This window comes from Schistocerca americana, chromosome 2 (genome assembly GCF_021461395.2).
Source record: "Schistocerca americana isolate TAMUIC-IGC-003095 chromosome 2, iqSchAmer2.1, whole genome shotgun sequence".
Taxonomy (NCBI): Eukaryota; Metazoa; Arthropoda; class Insecta; order Orthoptera; family Acrididae; genus Schistocerca; species Schistocerca americana.
The window spans coordinates 265129768-265148691 of record NC_060120.1 but is presented as its reverse complement, the minus strand read 5'-3'; the positions used below and the strand labels follow the sequence as shown (position 1 = coordinate 265148691).

The following is an 18924-nucleotide window of genomic DNA, read 5'->3' as shown; positions in this document are numbered from 1 at the left end:
TTCTCAGGTATGCTCAATAATGTTCATGTATGGGGAGTTTGGTGGGCAACGGAAGAGTTTAAACTCAGAAGAGTGTTCCTGGATCCACTCTGTAGCAATTCTGGACATGTGGTGTGTCGCATCGTCCTGCTGGAATTTTCCAAGAGCGCTGGAATGTACTATGGACATGAATGTAAATTTGTGGTAAGCTTCTATGGGACCAAACTGCTGGAGTCATCAGTCCCTAGACTTAATCTAAATTAAACTAACTTACGCTAAGAACAACATGCACGCCCCTGCCCGAGGGAGGACTCGAACCTCCAACGGGGGGAGCCGCGCGAACCGTGACGGGACGCCCTAGACCGTGCAGCTACCCCGAGCGGTGGACATGAATGGATGCAGGTGAACAGACAGGTTGTTTACGTAAGTGTCACCTGTCAGAATCGTATCTAGACGTATCAGTGGTCCCATATCACTCCAGCAGTACACGGCCACACTATTATAGAGTCTCTACCAGCTTTAACTGTCCCGTGCTGACATGCAGGGTCCATGGATTCACGAGGTTGTCTCCATACCCGTGCACGTCCATCCGCTCGATACAATTTGAAACAAGACTCGTCCGACCAGGCAACATATTTCCAGTCGTCAACAGTCTAATGGTGGTGTTAACGGGCCCAGGGGAGGCGTAAAGCTTTGTGTCGTGGAGTCACCAAAGGTACATGAGTGGGTCTTCGGCTACGAAAGCCCCTACCGATGATGTTTCATGGAATGATTCGTACTCTGACGCTTGTTGATGGTCCGGCATTGACATCTGCATCAGTTTGCGGAATGATTGCACTTCGTCACGTTGAACGTTTCTCTTCAGCCGTCATTGGTCTCGTTCCTGCAGGATCTCTTTCCAGCCGCAGCAATGTCGGAATTCTGAAGATTTACCAGATTCCTGATATTCACGGTGCACCTGTCAAATGGTCGTACGGGAAGATCCCCATTTCATCGCTACCTCGGAGATGCTGTGTCCCATCGCTCGTGCGCCGACTATAACAGACTTAAATCTTAATAATCTGCCATTGTAGCAGCAGTAACCGATCTAACAACTGCTCCAGACGTACGAGTACGAAGGATGGAGATCTCTTCAGAACAGCACGTTGCAAGGCAGCCCAGATACGCTCTATAATGTTCATGTCTGTGGATATTGGTGGCCAGCGGAAGTGTTTAAACTCAGATTAGTGTTCCTGCAGAAACTCTGTAGCAATTCTGGACGTGTGGGGTGTCGCATTGCCCTACTGGAATTGCCCAAGTCCGTCGGAATGTACAATGGACATGAATGGATGCAGGTGATCAGACAGGATGCTTACATACGTGTCACCTGCCAGAGTTTCAGGGGTCCCATATCACTCCACCTGCTCACGCCCCACACAATTATAAAGACTACACCAGCTTGAACAGTCCCCTGCTGACATGCAGGGTCCTTGGATTCATGGGGTTGTCTCCATACCCGTACACGTCCATCCGTTCGATGCAATTTGAAACAAGACTTGTCCGACCAGGCAACATGTTTCCAGTCATCAACAGTCCAATGGTGGTGTTGACGGCAACAGGCGAGGCATATGGCTACGTGTCGTGCAGTCATCAAGGGCTGACGCGTGGACCTTCGGCTCCGAAAGCCCATATCAATGATGTTTCGTCGAATGTTTCGCACGCTGACATTTGTTGATGGTTCAGCAGTGAAAGCTGCAGCAATTTGGGGAAGGGATGCAATTCTGTCACGTTGAACGATTCTCTTCAGTCGTCGTTAGTGCCATTCTTGCAGCATCTTTTCTCGGCAACAGTGATTTCTGAGATTTGACGTTTTACCGTATTCTTGATATTCACGGGACACTCTTAGATGGTCGGACGAGAAAATTTCCAATTCTTCGCTACCTGGGAGATTCTGTGTCCCATCTCTCGTGCGCCAACTATAACACTACGTTGAAACTCATTAAATCTTGATAACCTGCCACTGTAACGGCAGTAACCTATCTAACAACTGCACCAGACGCTATTTGTCTTATATAGGCGTTGCCGACCGCAGCGCCGTATTCTGCCTGTTTACGTATCTCTGTATTTGTATACGCTTGCCTATACCAGTTTCTTTGGCGCTACGGTGTAAATGCAATGTTTGCTTTGTTTATTGCTGTCGTTGCTCTGCTTTGTATCAACACCACAACCACTGTAGCACTGTTGTGAGTTACTCAGCAGCTAAGCTGTTCAATACGCTCTGCATCCTCAAGCTGTGCCAAAGAACAGCTGTCCGCTGCAGTGAACGCTAAGCGCCACAGGGTCAAGGTGACCCACACCCACGCTTGACCCCCAGGGCCTCCGGATGCGCTCCAAGGCCAGACGTGACTCACGACGTGTGCGAGACCTTTTCGTTGTCGCCGGGCGTCCCTGAGGAATACGTAAAAGCCGCCGCTTGCCTCACACAGTCTCCCACCGCAGTAACATGCTGTATACGGTGCAACCAAGGCTGCCGAACCAAGACAATGAAAACATCCAAACAGCTTTATTACACGAAGAGCAGCCATCTAGTTTAAAATATCACCTCGAAAAAAATAAACTCAAGAACTTTTTGTTTCTCTGCAAGTACATGTTGGTGGTCACGATTCACACTGCAGCCCCCACGCCGCGGTATTGTGGCACACCGCCAGGGTAGCCGAAACAAAACAGGGCGACCCACTGATAAGGGGTACTATCGGGCGGTAATTCGTTTTCTCCGTTTGAAGGGGGAATTCGGTGCAACATTCCACGCTGCATTTGCACCGCTGTTAAAAAGGCCTTACTGCCAGACAGGTCAATCTATCAGTGGACCGTACAAGTGGTTTGTGTGCAGTCTCTTTCATACACAAATTGCAGTTTTCCACTATCACAGGCTGGGATCTAGAGGCTGGTGACGAGGGGGGGGGGGGGGGGGGGGGGGGGGGGAGGGGAGGAGTGCGGGGCAAACCAGGGTATCTGCTCCGGGCGGCAGTTCCAGGTGGCACCAAATTCATGTGTTCTTGAAACAAAAAAACTTTTTTCACAAAGCGCTTAGTATTCAGGGGACGTTGGTCTCTACGATTTTGAAACGCATACCAGTTTGTTTTTGGACATTTTAAAACACATTCTACTTTCAATTCTAAACGAATCATAAGTTGATTTTTGAATCTGCGCGTATTGTACGTGATGTCTCTGCCAGGGGAATCCCCGTTGCGTCTAGAAATAAAAAAAACTTTCCCCGCAGACAAAAGGAACCGGGACTATACGAGCTGAGCCGAATAAACCCGAACGGGTGAATGCCAGTCGCTGTATGTGTGGTAACTAGGGTGTGCGAATGATCACTGTTACTATAATTTGTAGCTAAATCCATTTATTCAGACCACCAGAGTGGAAATAAACGACTAACGAGAGTAAAGGGTAAAAAAGATTACATGTCATCTTCTCGGTGTATCCGAGGGGGGAACTGTCGAGTTCTTGCCCCGGTTCGGAAATAACGTGGATCCGGGGTTGCACTAATATATCAATGAATCACAGCTGGCCGTTTGCTTTACCTTCATCTCATTTCGCTCCATCTCATACCTCTCCACAGTGCTGCTCTCAAATATTTTACAGAATCACAAGGTCTGCGAAGTGAGAATCTGTATGCTCAGAACACATTTTTCGTCGACAACGTACACAGCGTCCAAAGTCAAGTGACTATCAAGTGGTGTAAGTTCTGCCCAGAACCGCTCTACAGAATTCGAATATCGTTATGGCGCCAGAACAGACAGATCCAGTTCAAACTCCCGTGCGTTTTGTACACGCTAGTCGTAGACAACTTCATAATTTGTATCCGATGTCTGGACTGAACTTGGCTTAAAGCTTAGAAGAGATAGATGCAACGACATCTCGCTTGGTTGCGACAAGCAGCATAGAATAGATGTAGCAATTTTTTTTGTTAGAGCAAAAGAAAAAAGTTTGTATACATGGAAGAGACCTGGAGACACCGGAAGGCTTCAGATTGATGATATAATGCTAAGAACGACATTTAGGAACCAGGTCTTAAATTGTAAGACATATCCAGCGGCAGATATTGGCTCCGACCACAATTTATTGATTACGAATTGTAGATTAAAATTGAAGAAACTGCAGAAATGTAGGAATTTAAGGAGATGAGACGTGGATAAACTGAAAGGACTAAAGATTGTAGAGAATTTCAGAGGGAGCATTAGGGAACGACAGACAGGAACAGGGGAAAGGACGACAGTAGAAGAAGAATGGGTTGCTTTGAGGGATGAAATAGTGAAGGCAGCAAAGGTTCAAGTAGGTAAAAAGACTAGGGCTAATATAAATCCTTAGGTAACACAAAAGATACTGAATTTAATTGATGAAATGAGAAAATATAAAAAATGCAGTAAATGAAGCAGGCGAAAAGGAATGAAAACGTCTCAAAAATGAGATCGACAGGAAGTGCAAAAAGGCTAAGCGGGAACGGCTAGAGGACAAATGTAAGGATGTAGAAGCATATATCACTAAGGGTTAGATAGATGCCGCTTACAGAAAAATTGAAGAGACCTTTGGAGTAAATAGAACCACCTGTATAAAGCCGAAAGGTGGGAGGAGTATATAGAGAGTCTGTACAAAGGAGATGCACTTGAGGTCAATATTATGGAAATGGAAAAGGACATAGACGAAGATGAGAGGGGAGGTATGATATTGCGTGAAGAATTTGACAGAGCACTGAAAGACCTAAATAGAAACAAGGCCCTGGGAGTAGGCAACATTCCGTTAGAACTGCTGATTGCCTTCTGGTGAGCAAGATGTATGAGACAGGCGAAGTACCCTCACACTTCAAGAAGAATATAATAATCCTGGTTCCAAAGGAAGCAGTTGCTGACAGATGTGAAAATTACCGAACTATAAGTTTAATAAGTTACGGTTGCAAAATACTAATACTAGTTCTTTACAGACGAATGGAAAAACTGGTAGAAAGCTACCTCAGGGAAGATCAGTTTGGATTCCATCAGAATATAGGAACACGCGAAGCAATACTGAACCTACGACTTATCTTAGAAGCTAGGTTAAAGAAAAGCGAACCCATGTTTATATCATTTGTAGACTTATGTTAGGCTTTTGACAATGTTGACTGGAATACTCTCTTTCAAATTCTGAAGGTGGCAGGGGCCAAATACAGAGAGAGAAATTTGTACAGTCGAGGGCAACGAAATGGAACCAATGGTTGAGAAAGGAGTGAGACAGGGTTGTAGCCTGTCCACGGTGTTATTCAGTATGTACACTGTGCAAGCAGTAATGGATACAAAAGAAATATTTGGAGTAGGAATTAAAGTCCAAGGAGAAGAACTAAAAACCTCGAGGTTTACCGATGACAGTGTAATTCTGTCAGAGACAGCAAAGGACTTGGAAGAAAAGTGGAACGGAATGGACAGCGTCTTGAGAAGAGGATATAAGATGAACATCAACAAAATCAAAACGAGGATAATGGAATGTAGTCGAATTAAATCAGGTGGGAATTAGAATAGGAAATGAGACACTTAAAGTTGTAGATGAGTTTTGCTATTTGGGAAGCAAAAAAACAGATGATGGTCGAAGCAGGGAGGATATAAAATATAGACTGTCAATGGCAAAAAAAGGGTTTCTGAAGAAGAGAAATTGTTAACATCGAGTATGATGATGGTCGAAGCAGGGAGGATATAAAACGTAGACTGGCAGTGGCAAAAAAAAGCGTTTGTGAAGAAGAGAAATTGTTAACATCGAGTATAGATTTGAGTGTCAGGAAATCGTTTCTAAAAGTATTCGTATGGAGTGTAGCCATGTATGGAAGTGAAACATGGACGATAAACAGTTTAGACAAGAAGAGAAATAAGCTTTTGAGATGTTGTGCTGCAGAAGAATGTGAAGGTTGGATGGGGAGATCACGTAACTAATGAGGAAGCTCTGAAAAAAATGGAGAGAAGAGCAATTTGTTTTACAAGATAACTAAAAGAGGGGATCGGTTGGTAGGACACATTCTGAGGCATCAAGGGATCATCAATTTAGTACTGGAGGGAAGCGTGGGGGTTAAAAATCGTAGAGGGAGACCAAAAGATGAATACAATAAGTAGATTCAGAGGGATGTAGGCTGCAGTAGTTACTCGGAGATGAAGAAGCTTGCACAGGATAGGGTAGCATGGAGGGCTGCGCCAAACCAGTCTTTGGACTGAAGAGCACAACAACAACAACAACAACAAAAGAAAGGAATGCCATCGCAATAATTTAAGTTTTGCACTGCACTAAATCGGATTGTTGTGTCACCGTTTCAGTAAATTATGATGGGGAAGGAGCGCGAAACTGTATTTGGAGTTATGACATGAAGCAAATTTGCGAGTTTTCACACATTGTGATATTTTTAGGGACGAAATTCGTCCGTTTTTACTTTCATATGTCATGTGTTTAATCTTCATTCATTTACAAGGAAACTAGAGTATTAAACGTACATACTGATTTTCCTTCTCATACGTATTAGTAAAACAGTAATCTGTTTTGACTACATTAAAATTTGGAGAACTGTAAAACAGGGCGAAATGACTATAATTTTCTATATACATATATTTTATCTTGAGGACGAAAACTATTTTGAAAATTTATAGATCAATCGACAGATTGGCAACTCAAGGCCACAACACCAGATTCATCTCTTCTTTGTTGCTACGCCCTTGTCTGCAAACTAGTTTGATGCAGCTCTTCAAGCTACTCTGTCCTGTGCAAGCCTCATCTCCAAACAACTACTGCAGCCTGCATGCATTTAAACTTGCTTACTGTATTCAAACCTTTCTCCCTCTTTATAACAATAACCTTCCTTTACCAAATTTACGATTCTTCCTTGCCACAGAATGTGTCCTATCAACCGATTCCTTCTTTTAGTCAAGCTGTGCCGCAACTTGCTTTTCTCCACAATTCGATCCAGTACCTTCTCATTTGTTATTCGATCTACCCATCAAATCTCCAGCACTCTTCTATAACACCACATTTCAAAAGCTTATTCTCTCTTCTCGTCTGAAATACTTATCGCCCGAGTTTCGCTTCCGTACGAGACTACACTCCAGAAAAATACCTTCAGAAAAACACTTACATTTGTGTTAGATTTTAAAAATTCCTCTACATTTTATGTTCTCTCTATTTTGCCCATCATCAGTTCCTTTTTTGCCCACATAACAAAACTCATCTACTACTTTTAGTTTCTCATTTTTTAAACGATTTCCCTCAACATAGGCTGTATTTGATTGACTACGTTCCATAACCCTTGTTTTGCTTCTTTTTATGTTTATTTTATCACTTCTTGTAAAGACATTCCACGCAGTTTCACTGCTGTTCGAAGTTCTTTGCTGCCTTTTACAAAATTACAATGTCGTCGCCAAACCGCAAGGTCTCTATTTCATATACCTTTCCAGATTTCTCTGTGTTTCCTTTTCTGCTTGTTCACTATACAGGCCGAATAACATCGGGCAGAGGTTGTAAGGTTACAGATACAACTACTATTTGAATACCGACATACAGGGTGAAAATTATTGAACTGTAAGAGAAAATACGTAAATTAGTTACAAACTACGGCGTGCAAACACTTTTTTCAACAACCAAACGTGACTAAAGATATTCGGATTTAGGTTATGACATGTTAGATTGTCTGCTATCGTTGGCGATGATGGGGCACAAGCGAATAGCGAAATTCTGCATGACCCACTGAAGTTTCGGATCATCGAATCGATGCTGTCGATGACCTCCTGAATGGCTGTTTTCAGCTCAGCAATGGTTTTGCGGTTATTGTTGTACACCTTGTTTTTAATATAGCCCCATAAAAAGAAATCGCATGTGTTCATATGTGGATCATATGGCGGCCAATCGAGGCCCATGACATTGGCCTGTGGGTACCCCAGAGACAGAATACTAAATGCCCCTCCATGACATCAAACACTCTCCTGCTTCGATGGGGTCGAGCTCTGTCTTGCATGAACCACATCTTGTCGAAATCAGGGTCACTTTGGATAATGGGGATGAAATTCTCTTCCAAAACCTTCACGCACCCTTCAGTAGTCACCGTGCCATCAAGGAATATCGCACCGACTGTTTCGTGACTGGACATTGCACACCACAAAGTCACCCGTTGAGGGTGAAGAGACTTCTCGATTGCGAAGTGCGGACTCTCACTCCCCCCAAATGAGCCAGTATTGCTTATTGACGAGCCCATCCAAATGAAAATCGGCTTCGACGCTAAACCAAACCATACAGCGCATACTGATTTCCATTATGCCCCATGGTCAACCGCGCAGTTTGAGCGTCGTAACGCAGACCGTTCAGACGTTATGACGATTTTATTTCATGTAGTTCAGTAACTGTCACACAGTATGTACCTCACACGAAGCGGCCCTGCGCAGCAGCACTGCCGCCAGGGGAACCCACACAGATCGAGAAGCTAGGTTTGTGCCAACCGTTACGGGCGGCGCGGAAGGCGTGGAAGTAGGGGGGAGTCGTGGTTGCATGTCAGACGTTGGACCATACATGGCCGCGTTCCGTGAGTAGTTCGACAAATCCATTAACTGTTGCATTGTTCATTGACGGGATTGACAACTCATCAATATCAGAAGCGAGACGTTCGCAGAGATCAGTAGACGCATTGGTTACCCCAAAAAAGTAATAACAAGCCGCAATAGAAGTGAATGTGTGCGCAGAAACGTTAGGAACATGTTCCGTGACTTGAACCAGAGACAATAAAACTTTCAGTTCTATCAAGCCAGTGTCTCCGTTCGAATCTTTTCATATCTATCAGAGCTAACTGAGAGCGAAGATTTTTAATGGCAAGTGTGATTATTTTTAAAGGGTATGTACCGATAGGCACACGGTCTCACTTTTAATCTTTAGGTGCACATTCCTTGGGAGTAGGAAGCAGCATAAACATTGGTCCGATTGCGGTGGATACATCAACGTAACTGGTTTTAGAGAGAAACTTGGCCGTGGTAGATACCAATAAACAAGAATACGTCTTACAAGGTTACAACATTGTCTCACCCCGTTGTCGACTACTGCTTCGCTTTCATGTCGTTTGAATCTTATAATTACAATCTGATTTCTGATCAAATTCCACCTTTTGTATTTTATCCTTCTTACCAGCAGAATTTGAAAGGGCGTATTTCAGCCAACGTTGTCAAAAGGTTCCTCTCAATCTACAAATGTTATAAATGTAAGTTTATCCTTTCTCTAACTTATCTTCTACAATAAACCGTCGGATCAGTTTCTACATTTCTTCGAAACCCAAACTGAACTTCTCTCAGGTCGGCTTCTACCGGTTTCTCCATTTTCCATTCGTACCAGTATCTTACAATTATGATTTATTAAACTGATACTTTGGTAATATTCACATCTGTCACCACCTACCTTCTTTGGAATTTGAATGATTACATTCATTTTTAATTGTGAGGATATTTCGCCTGTCTCGTATGTTTTACATATTACTCATGGCTGTCTCTCCCAGAAAGAATGTCGTCTACCCCAGGTGTCTTACATCTACTTAGATCTTCCACTGCTCTGTCAAAGTCTTCTTGCAGTATCATACTTCCCATCTCATCTTCACCTGCTTCCTTTTCTTTTCCACAGTATAGTCCTCAAGTTCCTTTGTCTTGTATAGAACCTCTACATATTCCTTGCACCTTTCACCACTCCCTCCTTCGCTTATACTGGTTTGACATCTGAGCTCTTGGTTTCCACACGGCTGTTTTTCTTTTCACCAAATGTTTCTTTCATTTTCCAATAGGCGGCGTCACTCTTTCCCCTTGATATTCATGCCTCTACATCCTTGCATTTCTCGTCTAGATATTCCCATTCTGATATTTCGTATTTGCTCTCAGTTACATTTTTTAAACGTCTGTAGTCCCTTTCGCCTGCTTCATTTGTTGCATTTTTGTATTTCTTTTTTTCGTTTCACTAGTTAGATTCAGTAGCTCGCGCATTATCCGAGGATTTGTGCTTGACTTTTGCGTAAACTTTGGTGACACTCCGAAGGGAGAATCTGAACAAAATAGTCTTGTCTTTAACGGGTACTAAATTACAGACAGATAAAATACACTAGTGAGATTAAGTAGATAAGTGAAACAACTGTGATAACAAAAATTGAAATTTTTTTAACAGGACAATAGAAATATAGTAGCTGAAAAACGAAAAAGTGGGCCAAGTGAGTAAGAAGGGTAATTTACAGAATGATCTGGATGTAGTGTACTTATGAGTAGTAACTGCAGTTATATGTGGTAAATAAGAGAACCGTGTCTGGTCATTGAGTACTAAGCTTGGGCAGATGGACATACGTTTATTAATTCCTAATATTTCAGTATAGTCCATCTTCCTTCATTTATGGATATGATGTAATACATCATGCTGCACTTTGTAACGATGGTTTCTTTAAGCAGATGATCTGCCAAATTAGTTTCCTTTTTTAATTCAGTTGTTTTTATGAACAAATTAAGACATGCGAAGTCCTCCTAGTGCCAAGCTAGTTTTTTTTAATGTCAGCAACTTGTTCACCAGTGTTCCTGTTCAGGAAAGCCTACACATTCTCACAGACTGAACAGATGAATTAGGAGTTAACCTAGTTCTTACATGTGAGATAAAATTAGCTACATAAACTTACATAACACAAAATTATTTCAATTTCAATGACAGGTTATTCAAACAACTGGCTGATCTAGTTATGGGACACCCCCTCAGTCCAGTCATTGTTGAAATCTATAAGGAAAATTCTGAAAAACAGTTTTTGGAAAACAACCCACTTTCTTCCAAGGATGGATACTACTTCAGATAAGTTGATGATGTGTTGTGCTTATGGACGAGTACTACGAGACAACTTCAGAAATTCCTTAAGCAACTAACTTCCAAACACAGCGGTGTAGAATTCGCAGCGGAGTTCGGCGGTAACTGCATAAAATATTTCGATCTAACCATAGACATCAGTGATCATATTCATACTTCCAAGATTTATAGGAAAGCTACCACCAAAGATACTGTAATACTTGCCAGTTCTCAACACCCAGTGATCCATATAAACTCTGCCTTTCGCCGCACGGGATTAGCCGAGCGGTCTAGGCGCTGCAGTCATGGACTGTGCGGCTGGTTCCGGCGGAGGTTTGAGTCCTCCCTCGGGCATGGGTGTGTGTGTGTTTGTCCTTAGGATAATTTAGGTTAAGTAGTGTGTCAGCTTAGGGACTGATGACCTTAGCAGTTACGTCCCATACGATTTCACACACATTTGAACATTTGAACACTCTGCCTTTCATTCAATGGTACATAGCCTAATATCCATCCTCATGAGTGAAGACAACTTCCAAATGGAATTAACTAAAATCAAACAAACTGCATCAGACAATGGCTACTCCCCCCACCCCTCTCCCAACGTTAGTGGACAGCATCACGCACAAAAAGCAGAAATACAAGGCGTGCTCTGTTCCTTGCCCAGTTCTCGAACAGTCACCTCAAGAACGCGATAAGTGGTACACAATCCCATATTTAGAAGAATGCTCACTGAATGTATGCAGAAAACGTAAATCCAGGAACTGTAAAACATCTTTTTAAGTGCACAACAGTTCATTAGTTGATGTGTTACATATTTTATCTTAGTTAAATTATCTTACAACCCCTTTCTACTCACACAATTTCTAAATCTAACACGAACATTTTTCATCTTTGGAAACGGAGATACTCCGTATATACACTAGTTTAAAACCTTTGAACCTACAAATATTACACTGTACTACATATTTATCTTTGTATCTGATGATAGCGTAACAGCCGAAAACCGGTCTGTGAAATATACAATAAATGTTGTGGAATATTACACCAGTGTCGCGTGTGCTTTCATTCACAATGTATTTCGATGTGCGTTCGTAGAAGCAACAGTTTTTCAGCAATTTTTTTCTGAGAAATAAATGTGTAAAATCTTGGAATATAATTGTAGTGATAATGTTTTAGTCTTAGTAAAAATTCGTAAGTCACATAACAGACCCAGTCTGGTGCTGCTGATACGCGCGGCACGCTGTGCTCAATACATTGAAGTTCTTACTCCTTGAAAAATTTATATTACATTACACACACCTTAATTCTGCATTCGAGGTACACCACGCTTTTACGTTTCTTCAAATGCACAATTTCAAATTTTTTTACATCACGAGCACGTATCCAGGCTATCTATCAGTTTGTTATTTTGTAGATATCTAGTTGCAAGTGCTACGATTTTTAGCGCATAGATTTCTCTCATAGATGGTTCAAATGGCTCTGAGCACTATGGGACTTAACATCTGTGGTCATCAGTCCCCTACAACTTAGAACTACTTAAACCTAACTAACCTAAGGACATGACACACATCCATGCCCGAGGCAGGATTCGAACCTGCGACCGTAGCAGTCGCGCGGTTCCGGACTGCGCGCCTAGAACCGCGAGACCACCGCGGCCGGCCCTCTCTCATAGATAAGTTCATCTTCAGAAAGCATGCAATTGTTTTCAGAATCATCAGCTAAGTCAAGAATGTGTAACACGAACTGCAACGGTACCATTGCCCTCATCTTGCGGCACAACAGACATTGCTTCATTGTTTGTAGATCACAATCCATGCACGATAACGTGTTGCGACCTGTCTGTCGCACGAGAATGCTTCTAGTGATTCTATTATTAATATTACCGTTACTTACTGAATCAGATGCTCTTAGAATGTTTATAAGCAAAGGATCAACCTGGTTTCCGCTACCTGTGACATTGAGGGTATCGTGTGTAAAGAGCACGAGTTGATTTTTTGTTGTAGGTAAACTCAGAATACGGGTTGCGACTCCGCCTGGGTGATATAAGAACCATTATCTAAAAAAAACTGTTCGGTCTTCTGAATACTGAGCTAACAATGTGTTTGAAAATAAAACTACGCTAACGAGTCTCACAAACGCATACTATAACGCAAAAATACTTAGCATACGGTAGCATTAAAGCATTCTTGCCACTTGCTTTCGCAATATATGCAGTTTATGAGGTTTGCGTGTATGATGAGAAGTATATCGCTCCTCTTACAGATTCCGAGTCTTCGCCGTGCAGAGTTCAAGACTGTCCCAACTTCCGGGCCATCCGGTTCTACGAGGAGCTGGGCTGTGTACGCAGTGACGGCCCCAGCGAATGCTGCCCTACACGCTACAACTGCAGTGAGTACCTGAAACATTTTCAACGCCAAAAGTTCCATTCCTATTGTGAGTAGTGTTTATATCATTCGGGGCTACTGAACAGTGTCATCAGACCTTTACTGAAGCGGTTTTGTCCTGTTCCATATCGTAAATTAGACATTAATTTAAAGAATATTTTAACGACTCAAACGACAATCATACTAAACAAAACGCCAATCTGGTGCCTGGATATTTATCTGCATTCCAAAAGCTCGCATTCTCTTCCATGTGGAACTGATCTGAGCTAACCTGCCTTGCAAAAATTCATATGTCCCTTATTCTCTGTACATCTTTCGAATGTATCCCATTACAGAAAGTCAGTTTCGCATTTGTGTACAATACATATAACAGCTTACCACTACGCCATCTGCACATCAACACAGCATATGTCTGCAGCGTAACTATGAGGTTCGTCATTCGTGAATACATCTAGCGTTTGCTCCTGTCTGTTACCTTACCACCCAGTGCCTCCCTCTTCAAAGTCTTAAACCGCCACAACATCCACGAAAGTGCCAGTCTCGGGGTCAGACTCCCTCACAACACAAAAACACACATTTAGCTGTATCTCCCGCAAAACGAAGTCTCCACACTTAACATGCCGTGATCCGCCGAACGTCCTATGACAATTACCATTGCAAGTAATGTAGACATCCGTAATATTTCACACACGTTCCGACATCTGAAATAATTTTATTGATAGCTGGTTGTTGCTAAGTGGTTTATGATGGTAATTAGTTTATTCACCCAGGAGCTTAACGAAGTATCTTTTATTTACGTAGAATGTCGTATTTGTAATAACAGGTTTGTCCCAAACTTTGTCAATAAATTAGAGGCACGCAATGTTAAACTAATGATGACGACCCACTTCGTGATATGATTCTCTTGCATTCTCGGCTCTTTGTGTTAGTCAAGTTCGCAGCTAGCACAAGATCGACGGCTAATCCAATGACTTTGACGAAACCTATTTGTTCATCATAATCTAAATTTTTACACAGCAAAATTTGGTTTTCGTGTTACATTCGGCCCAAACCTGAATTAGCTTGAAACTTTATGTCTCTTTCCATACCTGCTGTATTCGCGTGATTTTAGTTTTCGTGGTTGGTTTCCTTTTAGAAAGTATGCCTAACATTTATTAGAAGTCAGAACGATATGATATTCATAGTGAAACACTATGAATATGAGATCTCATATTCATAGTGTTTCACTACGAATATCATATTCATAGTGTTTCACTACGAATATCATATCGTTCTGACTTCTAAACACTAAGTTTAGTAGAAGGTCGCTCCGGTGAGGCAATCCCACCAAGCCTAACACTAGATCATCGCTCAACGCATTAGTTGCTTTTTGAAAGAAAGCCTTCTGAACGACTGAACTATCTCAATCGCAGTAGAATATCAAAATAGCTTGATTCAGACAATTAGTTTCACGTAAAAGACTATGTTTAAATTAATGTTAGTTGTTTAGATGGAGTTATCAAAAAACTGGTTCAAATGGCTTAACATCTGTGGTCATCAGTCCCCTAGAACTTAGAACTACTTAGACCTAACTAAACTAAGGACATCATACACATCCATGCCCGAGGCAGGATTCGAACCTGCGACCGTAGCGGACACGCAGTTCCAGACTGTAGCGCCTAGAACCGCACGCCCAATGGAGTTATCCCTGACTCCCACAAACGATGTATCCGTAAGACAGCCATCGTGTAAAATAAGCATCAGTTTCTGAGAAAACAAAATTGTACATTTAGGTTACTATCACTAGAATGATTTTATACGAAACTGAAATCTTGTTGCTACAAATTACAGAATACGCTTATTATTGTAGAGTTCTGCTGTGAACAGTATTGTTTGCTAACTGAGACTGGAACCCAGTGTGAAGCAAGAGAGTATCGGTCAAATAGAACCATCTGCATCCGCAAATACCGCAAGTGCCAAGTTATACTCCGCGTAAATCACACATTTTTAATTTAGAAATAATCACCACAATCATATTTCACACTTGTGGTACTGAAAATGTAGTGTAATTCCGTGATCAGTTTTATAAAAATAATGGGAAGATAACATTGGACACGCTGGAAGAAATAGAAAACATGGAATATATGATTTACTCTACTGTCCAGACAGTAATAATGCACACTGCAATGTAATTTTCAAATTGTATATTTACGTATACACCCTAGAAACAACGTTAAGTTAAAAGATTTTTGTCTATGATCCTAATTAAATACTGAAATAACACGGAAAGTGGGGTGGGGGCTTTATCGACAGTATTCGCTTGTCGTCATTGAGTCCTTTCTTCATTTAGAATGCGCTCCTTCTTCGCAGTTACTTTAAGGCTCATTTCTGCCATCTAGAGTCGCCTGGGATTACATTCGTATCCGCCTTCGCCACTTCATAACCCTGCGTGCCCATCAGAATTAATCAGGTTCATGCAATAGAACTGGCCCATTAATGAAAGTGGCTTTATGTTTAAAATACGCAACGGATAAGTAGGATGGAACATACACTGCCGGAAAAAAATTTTTTCACCGTTTTAGAGGTTTCCCATCAACCCAAAATTTATTGTTGTAACAGTGCATATGGAGTACATGAAGTAATTACATTTACAGATCAGTAGGTCCGCAGCACGTGGTCCAGTGGGTAGCGTTGCTACCTCTGGATCACAGGGTCCCGGGTTCGATTCCCGGCCGGGTCGGGGATTTTCTCTCTGCCCAGGGACTGGGTGTTTGTCTTGTCCTCATCATTTCATCATCATCATTCGTGACAATGGCAAAATTGGACTATGAAAAAATTAGGACTTTGTATGGGCGCTGATAACCGCGCACTTGAGCGCCCCACAAACCGAACATAATCGAACTAAACAGATCAAGAGCACAAGCAGTTCTGAGGTACCAGGTATCGACCCGTGATGAACCACCCGCATCAGAACGTAGTGTAACCTCCACGGGCGGCAATGCAGACACTGATTCTGGCATCCAGACAACCGTAAAGATGGCGAATACTGTCCTGGTATACGTTATGCCACGGAGTTTCGCGGGCAGTGTATGAGCGACCCTTTCCTGTTGGAACAATCCATTATCTTCCCGTTGCAAGAACGGTAAAACAACGTGTCTAATTGCATTGTCCAGGTACCGAGTGCTGGTTAGGGTCCCCTCCAGAAACATTGAAGGTGAACGACAGTTACCTTATTGCAACCCGGACCATAAGACTTGGGATGGGGTCATTGAATCTCAGATGAATGCACTCTACGCGACAGGGCTTGTCAGGTCTACAATGCACATGCAAACGACCATCACTTTCGTGCAGGCAGAATCTGCTTTTACCGTTGAAGACCACGAAGAGTCATTCCTTTCTCCCAGATGGTTCTCTGACGGTATCAGTCCAGCCGTGCACGTTGATGCTGTGGCGTGAGTGGAAGACGGGATAGAGGTGTGTGTGCCCATAGTCCTACTGCTAGTAACCGGTTCGCAATAGTTCGTGTTGAAACGTCTGAGCTCACGAGCCCTGTTATCTTTGTTGTGGTAGCTGTACGATCTACCGCCATTGCCCTTCCAATACGATGATCCTGGCGGGCGTCCGTGCTACGTGGACTTCCAAAACCTCGTCTACAGGTGTGAGAATGTTCACGTTGCACAAACTACGCAGCACGTCCAGCTTGCATGGCAAATCTCCAAGAGGACCATCTCACCACTCGGAAGTCCTCAGTCTGACCCCATTAAAACTCACTCAGTTGGCTGTAGTAAGCACGAGTGAGTCTGCTTGCTTGCTTCACACATTTGCACCACACTGAGCCTTCTGGCTATAAGCATTCCCTATTGAAGGGTAGACACAGATGGCGCTCTGGTAGCTATGACACTAGGCTAATTGTTAGCGTACTATCCTATAGGTGGAATATGCCGCCATCGGATCGAAATCGACGTCGTATTTCCAGGTGTACATTTTTTTCCGGCAGTGTACGTAATTTGCAATAGGCATGTGAGGGGGAAGAAGGCTGACGTACAAACGGTACATGGTTTTCAGATATAATAAAAAGCTTTCTAATTATCTGCCCTGTCGCTATTTCGGAAACTCATTTAAGCTCAAAATTTTGAGGCATCGTAGAAATCGATCTAGGGACTGAGATTATGGAACTTAGGGTGCGTTCTGAATAGCGCAAGGTTTAAGAAGCATAATATGAATAATTAAACTTGGAAACAAGAGTACACCTGTCAGCATACAAGGTTGTCATAATTTAAGTTTCGCTACTTCAGCCAGCGTAGTACCCAACTTTATAGGAATGATGTACAGACTGTGCACTGCAGGATTTCCGTTGTTAGTACTGCTAGTGTCATGACTTGCCGTTAGGCGCCGATACTGTTACGATAACGTAGGGTTTTTCTTTGAGGATGGTACACGAGAAAGGCGTACTTGAATTTAACTGTTTGGATACACCATGGAGTTCCACCTCACATTTCTCGTGAAGACACCTGTCTAAATCGTAACACATTTGAGAAAACCGAATCATTGGCCGGTCGTTCCAATCTGTGTGGCCACCAAGATAACCAGATTTGAACCCGTGCGATTTCTGGGTGTGGAGTTACGTGAAGGTCAGGGCTTATCAATGGGACACTAACACCCATTTGAGGTCGAAGATGAGCGTAGCGAGAAAGGTAGCCAACGTCCCGCCTGAGATGTTTCGGACAGCAATAGAGTAGTCTTTAGTGCGGTCCCAGGCTATCGTTGGTACAGATGGTTGTCACATTGAGCAACGTTCGTAACACTGAACGTAAAAACAGTGCGCAACTAACAAATGTTACCCTCTGACGTGGGAATTAAAATGCGTTTCTTTCAACGTTTTCTTCGTTATTTCTTTTCCGCATGTCCTTACAAACGTTTCTGCAAAGTTTCATTGTTTTGCAACCACATGTTTATCATGCACCAAGTTTCGTTGTCCTGCAACCACTTGTTTATCATGGACGACCCCCTCAAGTAGCGAAAATTTAATTATAACCTCCCCGTATTAACATTCTACACTCGTGGTGCTCAAACGAGACGTTATTAAACAGATATCTGGAAGCTGTAGTTGAACTGTTCGTAAATGGTTCCTTAAATAAATACCTGTATAAAATAAAATCGGTAAAAAGAATGAGAGCAAGTAGAATATCACAGCCCGGCTGTAGGAAGTGGGCAGCAACGAGTATATACAAGGACACCAGGGGGCACTCAAAAAAATGGTTCAAATGGCTCTGAGCGCTATGGGACTTAAGATCTGAGGTCATCAGTCCCTTAGAACTTAGAACTACTTAAACCTAACTAACCTAAGGACATCACACACATCCATGCCTGAGGCAGGATTCGAATCTGCGATCGTAGCAGTCGCGCGGTTTCGGACTGAAGCGCCTAGAACCGCTCGGCCATCACGGCCGGCGGGGCACTCAGATCATTTATACATGAATACATGCAACAACCCCGCATCATTTGACTTACAATTTATTATTATTCGAGTAACCAAACAGCAATTGAGAGTGGCAGTTACGTACATCGGGCCTGGTGAGGTGTCTCCACAGTCAACACTTAAAAGGGAATAAATACTTTGAAATGAAACCTCAGAACTCGAGACATGAAAGAAGCCATATGCTTGAGTATTTCTGGTATCTCAATTGCAGATTTTTCAGCGCTCGTTTAACTTTAGGACTCTGCATCTCAAAATGAACAAAAATGGACTTGTGGCACT

General features: G+C 42.6%; 1 protein-coding gene across 1 annotated transcript in view; it reads left to right on the top strand.

Moving 5' to 3' along the window:
- LOC124595088 (kielin/chordin-like protein) overlaps positions 1 to 18924 on the top strand; it is a 121738-nt gene that overhangs the window by 49384 nt on the left and 53430 nt on the right. Inside the window, exon 2 of the mRNA XM_047133678.1 lies at positions 13066 to 13191. Within this exon, the coding sequence (XP_046989634.1) occupies positions 13066 to 13191 (126 nt within the window). The remainder of the gene's footprint in view (positions 1 to 13065; positions 13192 to 18924) is intronic.